The sequence below is a fragment of the Crotalus tigris genome, unplaced genomic scaffold (assembly GCF_016545835.1).
Source record: "Crotalus tigris isolate CLP2741 ecotype Arizona unplaced genomic scaffold, ASM1654583v1 scf7180000018371.15429387391:27106975, whole genome shotgun sequence".
NCBI lineage: Eukaryota > Metazoa > Chordata > Lepidosauria > Squamata > Viperidae > Crotalus > Crotalus tigris.
The window spans coordinates 8,320,004-8,332,963 of record NW_024096970.1 but is presented as its reverse complement, the minus strand read 5'-3'; the positions used below and the strand labels follow the sequence as shown (position 1 = coordinate 8,332,963).

The following is a 12,960-nucleotide window of genomic DNA, read 5'->3' as shown; positions in this document are numbered from 1 at the left end:
TCCAGTGTTGGAGCATTCACAGCTTCTGGAGGCAGGTTGTTCCACTGATTAATTGTTCTGTCAGAAAATTTCTCCTTAGTGCTAGGTTGCTTTTCTCTTTGATTAGTTTCCACCCGTTGCTTCTTGTCCTGCCTTTGCCTTGGAAAATAGCTTGACTCCCTCTTCTTTGTGGCAGGCCCTGAGATATTGGAACACTGCTATCATGTCACCCCTCGTCCTTCTCTTCATTAGACTAGAGGCATACCCAATTCCAGCAACTGTTCCTTATATGTTTTAGTTTCCAGTCCCCTAATCATCTTTGTTGCTCTTCTCTGTACTCTTTCTAGCATTTTAACATCTTTTTTACATCATGGTTACCAAAACTGGATGCAGTATTCCAAGTATGGCCTTACCAAGGCATTGTAAAGTGGTATTAAATAAATAAATAAATTAATTAAAAACTTTATTGTCATTGTATGTGTATACACAGTGTACACATACAACGAAATTTACTTGACACCCAAAGACCAGGTTCCACACACATAATCCCCAAACACACTCCCCACCCCTAAAACCACCCAAACATCCACACAACAGACCAAGTAATACTGTCCAACAGTTCAATGATGGTGGCCCTTTAGTTCATTGTTGAGTGCAATTATAGCTGTGGGATAAAAACTATTCAGAAAACGTGTGGTCCAAGTTTTAATCATTCTGTATCTTCTGCCAGAAGGCAACAGTCCAAAAAGATTGTAAGCAGGATGGGAAGAGTCCCTGAGAATGTTATACAACTTCCTCAAACGAGATTCAAAGATGTTGCCCAGGGCTGGTAGCTGAAATCCGATAATATTCTGGGCAGTTTTAATGATTCTCTGTAGAGCTTTTTTGTCCACTACAGAGCTATTTCCATACCATGCAAGAATGCCGTATGTCAGGACACTCTCAATGGTGCTGTGATAGTAGGACAGAAGTAGATGCTAAGATAACACTTCATGTGATCTTGATTCTGTCCTTCTGTTAATGCAGCCTAATACTGTGTTGGCTTTTTTAGCAGTAGTAGCACACTGCTGGCTCATATTTAAGTGATTGTCCACTAGGACTCCAAGATCCCTCTCACAGTTGCTACTATTGAACAAGGTTCACCTATACTATACCTGTGCATTTGAACCTTACTTTTTTCACCACTGAATTTCATTTTGTTAGATAGCGCCCAATGTTCAAGTCTGCCAAGATCCTTCTGTATCTTAAGTCTATTCTTCTGGAGTGTTGGCTATTCCTACCAGCTTGGTATCATCTGCAAGTTGATGAGTTCCCCATCTATCCCCTCATCCAAATCATTGATGAAGATCTTGAAGAGCACTGGGTCCAGAACAGAGCCCTGAGGCACCCCATTACATACTTCCCTCCATGTATATGTGGTTCCATTGAGGATCACACACTGAATACGGCCAGTCAGCCAGCTATGAATCCATCTGGCGGTGATGCTGTCTAACCCACATTTTTCTATGTTATCAAGTAGTAGGTTGTGGTCTACTTTATCAAATGCCTCACTGAAGTCCAAGTAAATTGTATCCACAGCATTCCTCTGCTCAACTAATTTTGTCACTTAGTCAAAGAATGCAATAAGATTTGTCTGGCATAATCTGTTTTTGACAAACCCATGTTGGCTTTTGGTAATGACTTTGTTTGCCTCTAGGTGTTCACTGATTCGTTGCTTGATTATCTTTTCCAAGATCTTCCCAGGTTTGTAATTTCCTGGATCCATTTTTTTTCCTTTTTTGAAGATAGGAACTACTTTAGCTCTTTTCCAGTCCTCCGGTAGTTCCCCAGTGCTCCAGGATCTTTGAAAAATATAATTCAGTGGTTCTGAGATCACATCTGCCAGTTCCTTGAGAATCTTGGGATGTAATCCATCTGGTCCTGGTGATTTGAACTCATCTAGGATGGACAAGTGCTCACTTACCATTTTCTTGTCTATCTGAACTTATGTTTCTAATCTGTTTTTTACAGTACTGTTTGATAGGGTGGACTGTTTTTTCCCTTTGTGCAAAAAACGAGTTCAGTAGTTCTATTTTCTCCCTGTTGCTTGTCGCCTTCTTGCCACTTTCTCCCACTAATGGACCAATTGTTTCCTTAACTTTTTTCTTGTTTTTTACATGTTGAAAGAAGCATTTTTGTTATTTTTTACTTTTGTTGCAAGCCTTAGTTTATTTTGAGCCTTAGCTTTCCTCACTTCATCTTTGCAGGCTCAGGCTACTTGCTGATATTCTGCCTTAGGTATGTGCCCTTCTTTCCACTTTCTATACTTGCCCTTTTTGTCTTTCAATTTATCAGAGAGTTCTTTATGCAGCCATGTTGGTTTCTTTTGAGAGCTGTTATTTTTCTTCTTTGTTGGTATTGTGCTAGACTGGCTTTTATAATTTCACTTTTCAAAATTTTCCAAGTTTCTTGTGTTGTTTTCCCCTTGAGGATTCTCATCCATTGAATCCTTCCCAAGCTCTCTCTAAGTTTGCTGAAATTAGCTCTCTTAAAGTCCAAGACTCTAATTTGACTATTTTATATTGTTTGTGCTTGCATAATGTTAAATTCCAATATTGCATGATCACTCCTCCCCCAAGGTTCCTGTGGTTTCAACACCTTCTGTCATTTCATCTCTGTTAATGAGAATTAAGTCCAATATGGTTGATTTCCTAGTTCCCCTCTCTACCTTTTGGGAGACAAAGTTGTCTGCTAGGTTTGTCAGGAATCTGCTTGATCTTCCACTTGGTGCAGAGTTTATCTCCCACTTGATGTCAGGGTAATTAAAGTCCCCCATTACTATTGTGATGTGCTTCCTACATATCGTAGTTAATTGACTAGCAAAAAGTTCATCTATTACCTCTGTTTGGTTGGGTGGCCTATAGTATACACCGATAGCAATGTCATTTTTCCCCCTTTTATATTGACCCAAATGCATTCAAGACCGTTTTCATCATTGTTGTGCTCTATTTCTGTAGAGATATAATTATTTCTTATATAGAGAGCAACTCCGTCTCCTCTTTTATTTGATCTGTTTCTTTTAAATAATTTAAATCCCTCTAGCTGTTGTGGGTTTCATCCCACCATGTTTCCGTAATGGCAACAATATCATATCTGCCCTCATTTACCTGAATTTCTAATTCACCCAGTTTGTTGCTCATGCTCTGTGCATTGATGTATAGACATTTGAGTCCTTTATGACTAACCCTGCGTTTACGTTCTACATAACCTGTGTGGTGCCTAAGTTCCCCTATTTTCTTACCATCTGTTTGATTAGTGCACTTTGTGAGGCACTCACTATTAAAAGCTTGATTTTCCTTGACAGCAAGATTGATATTCTTCTCAACACACACATCTATGTTAGCTGATAGATTTGGCTTGGCTTCCTCAATACTATGATAATGTATGAAATAACAGACATGGTTTATATATAAGATATATATATATATATATATATATATATATATATATATATATATATATGTGTGTGTGTTGTGTGTGTGTGTGTGTGTGTGTGTGTGTGTGTGGTGGTATATATATATATATATATATATATATATATATATATATATATATATAATCTGTATATAAGAAAGCTAGAAGCCAGGAGACTGTGAGTTGTAGTCTCACTAGCTGGTTGATTTTGGGTCATAGTTCTGAAAACAAACTCAAAGTACATTTCATTCATATGAGATCATTTGATTATCACTAAGAAGTTAGCAGCTAGCTGGAAAGCCTAATGATAATTCCATGTTATTCTAGTAAATTCAAGAATTTGCTTACAGTGCTGCCTATTCGCTGGTAGATAGTAACTAGTACAAATTTTTATTTGGTGATCAGAAGAAACATGATCCTAAATTCCTATTCACTTAATATTTTAGGCTCATTCATTTATTATGAAATGCAATACATGCATTACTTTTTTTATAATTTGTTGCAGGCAATCCAGGAATGTCAAAGTATGGCTTGTGTCATAGGTATTTTCCTCTACACACAATTTATACACCATTGCATAATTGTTCTTTTTAGCTATATATACTTTTTATTTATGGAAATTCTTTTTATTCTTTTCACATGACAAAAATTGTAATTTGTACATGCTAATCTAAAACCTACTGAAACAGATCTTTTCCCAGAAGCGTCTTTCATTCTGAATTCTGTACATTTTATTATGTCTTTGGCACTGTTATGAAAAATCATTTATATCATTAACAGTCCTGCTTTGTATAAACTTCTTGGTGCCATTTATAGAAAATTAATATAACTTAATACAGGTTGTCCTCAACGTACAACCATAATTGGGACTGGAAGTTCCATAGTAAGGCAGTGTGGCTGTAAAGCAAGTCATTGCATAACTAGACCTGCTACCATTTTTATCATTACTTATCATTAAGTAAATCGATTGGTTGTTAAGCAAATCTGGCTTCCCCAATTGATGTTGCTTTTTGAAACTATCTGGGAAGGTCACAAATCATGATTGCAGGATGCTGCAACTAGTTGTAAATACAAGCCACTTGTGAAATATCCAAATTGTGATAACGTAACAGTGTTGCTGTTCCAATGGTCATAACTTTGAGGACAGGTGGTAAATCAATTTTTCTGAGACCATTATAACTTTGAACTGTTGTAAAATGAACAGTCATAAGTCAAGGACTACCTGTAAAGGGAAAACAAGAATTCATCTGGATTGGATGTTATTTACATAGTCATGCGAATCTTTTGTCTAGTCTGCAAATACTCTGTGCAAGAGGGAAAGGAATGAAAAGAGGGGGAAAGACATTTTGTCAATAATGTATGTCACTAAAGCCATTTTCATATTAGTACAAGATGCCAGATAATAAAATATGGTACTTCAATTCTTCAGTTATGGAATCAGTTTGGGGGAGATATATCTTCTTGACTAGTAATCAAGTACTTTACACGGTTATTGTATGACTGAAGCTTGGATCACGTATCTTGAGTTCCTCAGGACATTCAGAATGCAATGTAAATGACATATTGGATAGAAAGGGGTTGTGATGACTCAGTGGTTAAAGATGCTGAGCTTGTCAGCTGGAATGCTGAGAATCCGGGTTTGAGACCCAAGTGCCGCACAACGGGGGTGAGCTCCCATTTCTTGCCCCAGCTCCTGCCCATCTAGCAATTTGAAAGCACGCAAATGTGAATGAATAAATAAATAGGTACCACTTTGGTGAGAAGGTAACAGTGTTTTGTGCACCTTGGCGTATAGTCATCCTGACCATATGACCATGGAAATGCCTTCAGACAACGCTGGTCCATTGGCTAGGAAACGGAAATAAGCACCTCCTCTTAGAGTTAGGCACAACTGGACAGGGAAAACCTTTATCTTTTATTGGATACAAAGATCTTTCACAGAATGTAGGTACTATTGTATCTTCAGTTACACATCATTTTTCCCATATAAGAAATAGTCATGGGTAGTCATGAGCTTCTGTTCAGAACACCTCAATAAAAGCAAGGCAATTTATGTGTATGTAAGTCAGGGTGTTTTGTTGTTTTGTTGTTTTGAATTTGAAATTTCCTGTGTTGTTTCACAGGGTTATTTGAATTTTCATCAAATTTTAAAACAGCTTGCATTTTGATGAAGGGGCGGAGAACACATTTGTTGTAAGGGAGGGAAAAAGCAGCTGGATGTGAACATTGATGGCTAATGTGCCACTTACAGTAGATTTATATAACTTTTTATCTCTGTTGCAGGTAGAACTTCATGTCCACTTGGATGGAGCCATTAAACCAGAAACTATTCTATACTTTGGCAAGTAAGTTAACAACTCTGGATCTTCTTTTTTTAAAAAAATAACTATGCCATTGGTACTTTGCCATTGGTACTGTATCGTTAATCAATATTGTTTGCAGACTGTTTCTCAATTATTCTGCTTAAATTTAAAAAGGTAAACATTTTGATGTTTGATCCCACTTCTTATGTAAAGTTCTTGATTTATGAATTTGGAAGTAAAAATTCCATGTAGCTCTTCTAGAACAAGCAGATTTTAGTTCAGGAAGTAAATTAATGATGTAGTCATAATTATATATACTCAACTGTATACTCTGCTTAAAAGTGGGCAGCATAGTTGTACCATTATGGTTCCTATTGTATCAAAAAATCTCTTCTATCATTTTCTCATATTTGATCCCCAGTAAGACAGAAAAATCTGAAGGTTAGGAAAAAAGGTAGGATACAAAAACTTGGGATCTGACCCAACTACTATATCTGACTTTTAAAATTTCTGAACATGAAAAATTGTTTAAAAGCTACTGGACATTTATGAATAAAACAGATTGTATCACAAAATTATGGCAAAGTGCTAGGAAAATGGAAAACAGTAAGAACAGGGCTTATATCCTAGTAGAAGCTGTTGCATAATAATATAACTTCAGTAACCAAAAAGTTACTACTCCAATGGAAATTGAGGCTGTTGTGCAAGGCGACTGGGTTAGAAATTCTTGTTAATAGTAAGATGGTTTTGTTTATTAAGGCATTGTTTCATGACATAAGGAAATAAGACAATAGAATTGGAAATAAGAGTCAGGAAACATCTGATGTGCATGAATATCATTTATCAACACAGTTACACCAAGAAAGGAAATATGTACTTTTAATGGATATTTGTTTTTTAAGGTTAGAAGTTAGCTGAGGATACATTAAAATTTATTGCATAACAATTATCCAAGGCTATCTGACTATTCAGTTTCTTTATGAGTACATGCACTCAAAACAGAAATGACTTTTCAAAATTAACCCCAAATTAATTTCAGTATTGATATATAAACTTTTTTAAAATTTCTAGGAAAAGAGGAATACATCTCCCTGCTGATACTGTAGACGGCCTTCTAAAACAAATTAGTTATGATGAACCAGAGACTCTCACTCATTTTCTTCAAAAGTTTGCTTTGTACATGCCAGCTATTGCGTAAGTGAAATAATTTGTTCCAATTAACTGACTGTAAAAAAAGATTTTCAGTATTTTAGAACTGATATTCATTTTGCTAGGTTAGCAATCTGTTATGTCATGCTTATCCTTTTTTATTACCTGCCCGTATTAGTTTGTACTTGTGGGTGTGTTATGTATTTGCATTTATGCATTCTCTGTTTCTCTTTCTTTCTCTCTCTCTCCCTCTCTCTCTTATGCATACACACACACACACACACACACACACTCTAATTTGTAAGGCTGCTTAAAGATCAATGCCATTGTTCAATTGAGAGAATAGTAATAATACTAATAGTGTACATGGTTCTCTAGTAAATTATAACCCTCTATGCTTATCAAGTATCAAGTAAGCAGAATAGTTTTGAAGGGCATGTGAAAATTATCTACTTCTTGAAGCCATGTGGGCTTCACAAAAGCTTTATTGAGATCAGCACAACGTGCTATCAGCACAACTTGCTGTGATCTTGAGATTAGTGCAATCTTAAAATTGCATACTGTTTCTTACAAACTTTCTTGCTTTAATGTATATAATGTCTTAATTTGTATTGCTAGAGAAATACCTTCCTATAACAATATATTTGTGATTTTTTTTTTACTTTTTGTCCAATCTTTATTATTTTTATAAATAACTCAGGGTGGCAAACATAACTCCTTTCTCCTCTTATTTTCTCCACAACAATTTTGGGATTGCCCACATGAAAAGTCTGTCTTACATGGCATTTTTATCTGTGTTATATTGCTATAGAAAAGCAGAGGGATATTGTTGTCTTTCAATTTTAAACTATAGTAAATGATGGTGGGACTGAGGATAAGAATAATTGGAGTCACAGGTTCATAGGCGTCACCACATCCAGTTGGTTCTAACGTAGGCAGTGAATGTTCAACAAATGGGGTTCTTGGCTTAAGAATCCAAATGGAACAAATGGATTCATATAGCAGGTATACTAGTATAGCAGATTAAAGCTTGGCTCCAAAGTACATATTGTAACATTTTATTCTTGCTAGAAGATATGATTACAAATTATGGATTGGCACTTATATAAAGCAGGAGTAAGCAATCTGGTGTCCTCCAGATATTTGGACTTTAATCTCCACAGTCTTATCTTTGATCAGGCTGGCTGAGGATGATGAATTTAAAAAACACAGTAAGTTGAGAGCACCATCTTGCCTGATAGACAGCCTTTCAAACATTTAGAGTGCTCCCCATGCTTACTTGAGGATACATTTCTGTTGGAGAGGAAATTGTGAGGATGTGCAGTTTTGTTGAATAAATTAAATTCAGTCAAACCCGTATGTTTGTAAATTTTCTATCTGAAGCTTTCATGGCATTTGAAATCTTCTTTTTGAATTTGATTTTCTTTTAATTAGTAATTATTTCTTAATGTTCAGTTTAGCATTCATAGACTATAAAGTTTAAGACAATATTTTGGGGGGGTTGAAAAAGAAAAACAGTCTTTGTTATATTCGTTCACAGATTAAGAGCAAACTAAAGGAATGGCAAAAACTAATGGGTAGAAGTAGCATTTTGATAGAAGCTAGTTTGTCTGTATTGAATCAAATTAGATAGAACACCAGATAATGTTATTTTGGGTTGTGTTTATCAGTTTTGTCTCTGACAAAACTGTATCATGATTTTCAGCTAATTAAAGTCTGTTTCATGTGTATGGGGCAGCTATTTGCTGAAACCTAGGTTTTAATACTAGTTTACAATAGACAAATTAAGACTTTTTGAGAATCCAGACCTAAGATGAGAAAATGAGGGGAGAAATGAAATGAGAGAGGAAACACATGACTGTGAATCTCATGCAAATAGCTCAAAGTCGTGTATTTTGTTATTTTTTAACTAATACTAGCACTGGGTATAAATCCTAATAATGATTTAGATGAGGCATAGTATTTAAAAACTGGGAAGGAGTAGCATGTTTTTTGGGGCCCACAAACCTCTTGGCATTCCATACATTGCTTTTTTTAATACTGACATTTTTGGCTCATTTCCCGCCCAAAAGTTTGAAACAGTCTCATAGATTTTGGATGCCATTGTTAAAATTTACGCAATCATAAGCAACAGATTTTGATGGATAGTAAAAGAACATTGGCAAGAATAAAATGTCCTGTTTCCAAATCAGAATTGATGCAAGGAATATCACCAATAATTCCTGATTATACATTTGTGTGGTACTCTTTTGCACAGGTAGAATTAAAACTATTTTACTGAATTCTACATACATGTGTTAGAGAAAATTATTTGACTTGGATGCAGAAAGGACTGTAAAGATTCTGTGTTTCAGCTAACTGGAAATTTAAATATTTTGAACTTTCCCATTAATTGAATCTATTTAGTTCATGTTCAAATAAGGAAAGTATTTTTTCCTGCATTATTTTGTAAATATAGCTTATTGCATCACATTTTGGAAATTGGATCTGAATCAGAATCTTGATCTTTTTGTATGATCTTTATTATATACTACCAAACTTCTTTGAACAACCAGAATATTGTTGTTGTTGTTGTTGTTTTGGTTGGGCACACATTAGAATTGTAAATAGTATGTTGCTAGAATTTAGAACTTTGTCTCCTGGAACCTCTGATGATTCTGAAGATCCATGGTTTACAGACTCTGAACTAGCCTTTTATAAAACAAGCTTTTTTATTCGCAGTGGTGACCGAGAAGCTATACAAAGAATCGCTTATGAATTTGTGGAAATGAAAGCAAAGGAGGGTGTGATCTATGTTGAGGTGAGGTACAGCCCTCATCTTCTTGCCAATTGTGGAGTAGATCCTATCCCATGGAACCAAAAAAAGTGAGTAATTGTTTAAATGCATAAGACAGTGCTTCCTTGTCTTGGCAACTTCTAACGTACTTCACCTCCCAGAATTCCCCAGCTAGCATGGCAGTTGCTGAGAGGTCTGGGAATTGAAGTTCACATCCCTGGAAACACAAATAAAAAGGTATAAATTATAGTATTCTAAGAGGAACAATTAAATATTACTGGATGGCAGTGAATGTGCAGTTTTGTGACTAATGGCATACTATTTTTGCATTCAGTGAAATGCAATAGTGATGTTGACAGTATATTGACTCTGCATATCTTTTAAATTTTCATAGCATATAAGAGATCAGTATACAATTTGCTCATTAAAAAAGTGGACATTTCTTTACTATTTTGTTCTTCTGGTTCAGTACTTAGCTCTGATTAACAGTATTGTAATTTCTATAAATGGAATATAATTTATTTTATCATTTTGCAGAGAATGACAAATAAAAAATATAAAGACAGTGCAATGCTAAGATTAAACATTTTATGCTCCAATCTTGTGAACTTCTTTTAACTGTAAAACCTATCAAATGTTGTTCCATGTATTGATGCATGATGATATGTTATTAATATAATCACTGGGATGTATTTTGTGGCTTTACTGTCCAGTTGAAATCTAGTACTCTAAAAGCAGGGCTTTTCAACCGGTGGTAGGCGTACCACTGAGGGTACTTTGGCACCTGGCAGGTGGTACGCAATCTAGATAAGTGTAGCTGGGGATGAGCTGAAGCAGCAGCAGTGCTAATGAGTTGAAGTGGGGGCAGCGTTGCACAGGGCTGGGCGAGAGTCAGCTGGAGCTGCAGTGTTGTTGGGGCTCTGCTGAGGGCCCAGGATCAGCGCAAGAGGCTCCAGCTGATCGGCGCTTCCGGGGGGGGGGTGGCTGGCAGCTGCATGCAGTCTTGGGGGGGGGAAGCCAGCTGGAGCTGCAGTGTTGCTGGGGCTTCTGGCAACCTCTGCTATCACCGAGAGCAGCAGACAGGCCTTGGAGTGAGAGAGTCAGTGGGAGCTGCCGGGGGTTTGGCGCATGCAGCTACATGCTGATCAGCACTTCCAGCACACCCAGAAGAGAAGAGGAGGAGGAGGGGGGAGAGAGAGGAGAGGATATAAAAGGAAGAGGTTTTGAGAGCAAGCAACAGAATTTCATTTTTAATGTGTGCCCACAGTAAAAAAATGACAAAGATTATCTTATCCTTCTGCAGAACTTTACAGTGGTTACATTTGTTTAGGTGGAACTGAACCATTATTTGACAACTAACTGCAAACTTAGCTTTCAAACCAGTTTTATAGGAAAACTTCTTGAATAGTTAAAGGAGTCTGTAAGATTTACTGCTCCTGTTGGTTGTAAATTCCTGCAAAGGTAGCCTGGCTTGCTATATTTTCTTGTTAATTAGCTTATTTGACATGTGAATGCTGTCTTCAAGTAGAAAAGAAACTATTTGCCCTATAATAAGAAAGCTTAAATAAAACTTTAATTCCATACTTATTAAAACAACAATTTAGTAAATGCAAAAATGTGTAAGCAATGTACCAATAAACAAAAGGATGGTAAAATAAATTTGACCTTGGAGGAATTGTGATTATGAACTATTCTTTATCTCTTTTTCCTGTGTTTGACATTGGTGATGGGAACAGTGAATATTCTAATAATCTAATAATTAAATTAACAAACCAATCCAATAAACAGTAATAATATGTTTATTAATATCTATTGTATATTAATGTTAATAAACAGTTTCATAATAATATATAATATACTGATTATTTGTTTTACATAGGGGAGACCTTACTCCAGATGAAGTAGTTAGCTTTGTTAATCAAGGATTAAAAGATGGAGAAAAGGATTTCAACATCAAAGTCAAGTCTATTCTATGCTGCATGCGCAACAAACCAAGTAATGCATTACATAGTTCACTGCTAGTTCTGCTCTCTGTTTTATTTATCTTCCTGCCTCCTCATATTGTTCAAATTTACAGTATCTTATCAAAGAATATTATTTATCCTTAGCTGAGATTAAAGCAAGATTTCATAATTCAATATTGAAAAAAATAGCTAATCATATCAGCATAAAAGGTGTGATTAATGTTTAGGAAGACTGTAATTATTCTCTAGTTGTTGTCTGTGAGTTCTGCTCATTCAGAAAAGATAAGTGCAACATGTGGTTTCAAACTCAAACTACTTAAGTTTCAGGATTTTTTATGGATTCCTTACAATTGCTTGATAATGAGATGGGCAGCATTTAAATTTAATAAATAAATAAATTTGGAAGCTGCTCATGGGTGTTTCCACATTAAAAGGTATGCATGTTGTTATTAAAAGGTATGCATGTTTGTAAATAAAACAAATGACTCTGAAGTGAAATAAGCACCTTAGTTGCTCCAGGTTTCAGCTGGGATCTTGTGGGATGAATAGAGCAAGGCTCTTGTGCTCCTATCACCTCCACATTCCTGGGCACTGAGACATCCACCAATCACTTTTTCCCAAAGTGCTATGCTAGACAAATTTAGCCAATGATAAATAACTTGCTTATCATCTCCACCCTTAATCCAAGCACAGCATATCCAACTAGCTAACCTACCCATCTACCGAATTTAGATCTTAGGCACAGTGACTAAGGGATGGTAGTCTATATAACCAGCTATGTAGAAATCATCAGGATTCTTTTTTCTGTCAAATATTATATCATTTTCTAGGAATTCCCTAAATGTGTTCATTCTAGGATACTCATACCAAAGAGAATGCATATGTGACAATACATCTTAAATCTTTGGGATGTAAGATATATTAAAAAGGCCAAAGGTATGTGGCTACTGTAATATACCCAGCTGGTCAATTGACTGTTCCCTGATCTTCTTTTCTTTTCTTCCACAGCACTGCCCGTGACCTTGCCTTTCCCCCCACATATCTCCTTAAAACACATTTGTTGAAACACATGCATTTGGGGCCCTTGTCTGAACAAAAGGCATGTGTTGGAATATAGCCAGTTTACTTAGTGCTTCTATGTAGCACTGGGTTATTTTTTAAGGAACTTGACATTGCTCCTTAAAAGTTCTTATTGATAAATTAGTTGTGCCCCTATAACTCAATTCAATATGTCTAATGATTGCAATAATAATCCTGCTGGATGCTAGTACTGGTATACCAACCTTTTCAGCATTTGGTTGTCAATCTGAAAATGCCTTTTAGATACAGCTTTATT

General features: G+C 35.9%; 1 protein-coding gene across 1 annotated transcript in view; it reads left to right on the top strand.

The window, feature by feature from the left end:
• ADA (adenosine deaminase) overlaps positions 1–12,960 on the top strand; it is a 30,442-nt gene that overhangs the window by 5,048 nt on the left and 12,434 nt on the right. Inside the window, exons 2-5 of the mRNA XM_039351289.1 lie at positions 5,716–5,777; positions 6,807–6,929; positions 9,606–9,749; positions 11,540–11,655. Coding sequence (XP_039207223.1) covers positions 5,716–5,777; positions 6,807–6,929; positions 9,606–9,749; positions 11,540–11,655 — 445 coding nt within the window. The remainder of the gene's footprint in view (positions 1–5,715; positions 5,778–6,806; positions 6,930–9,605; positions 9,750–11,539; positions 11,656–12,960) is intronic.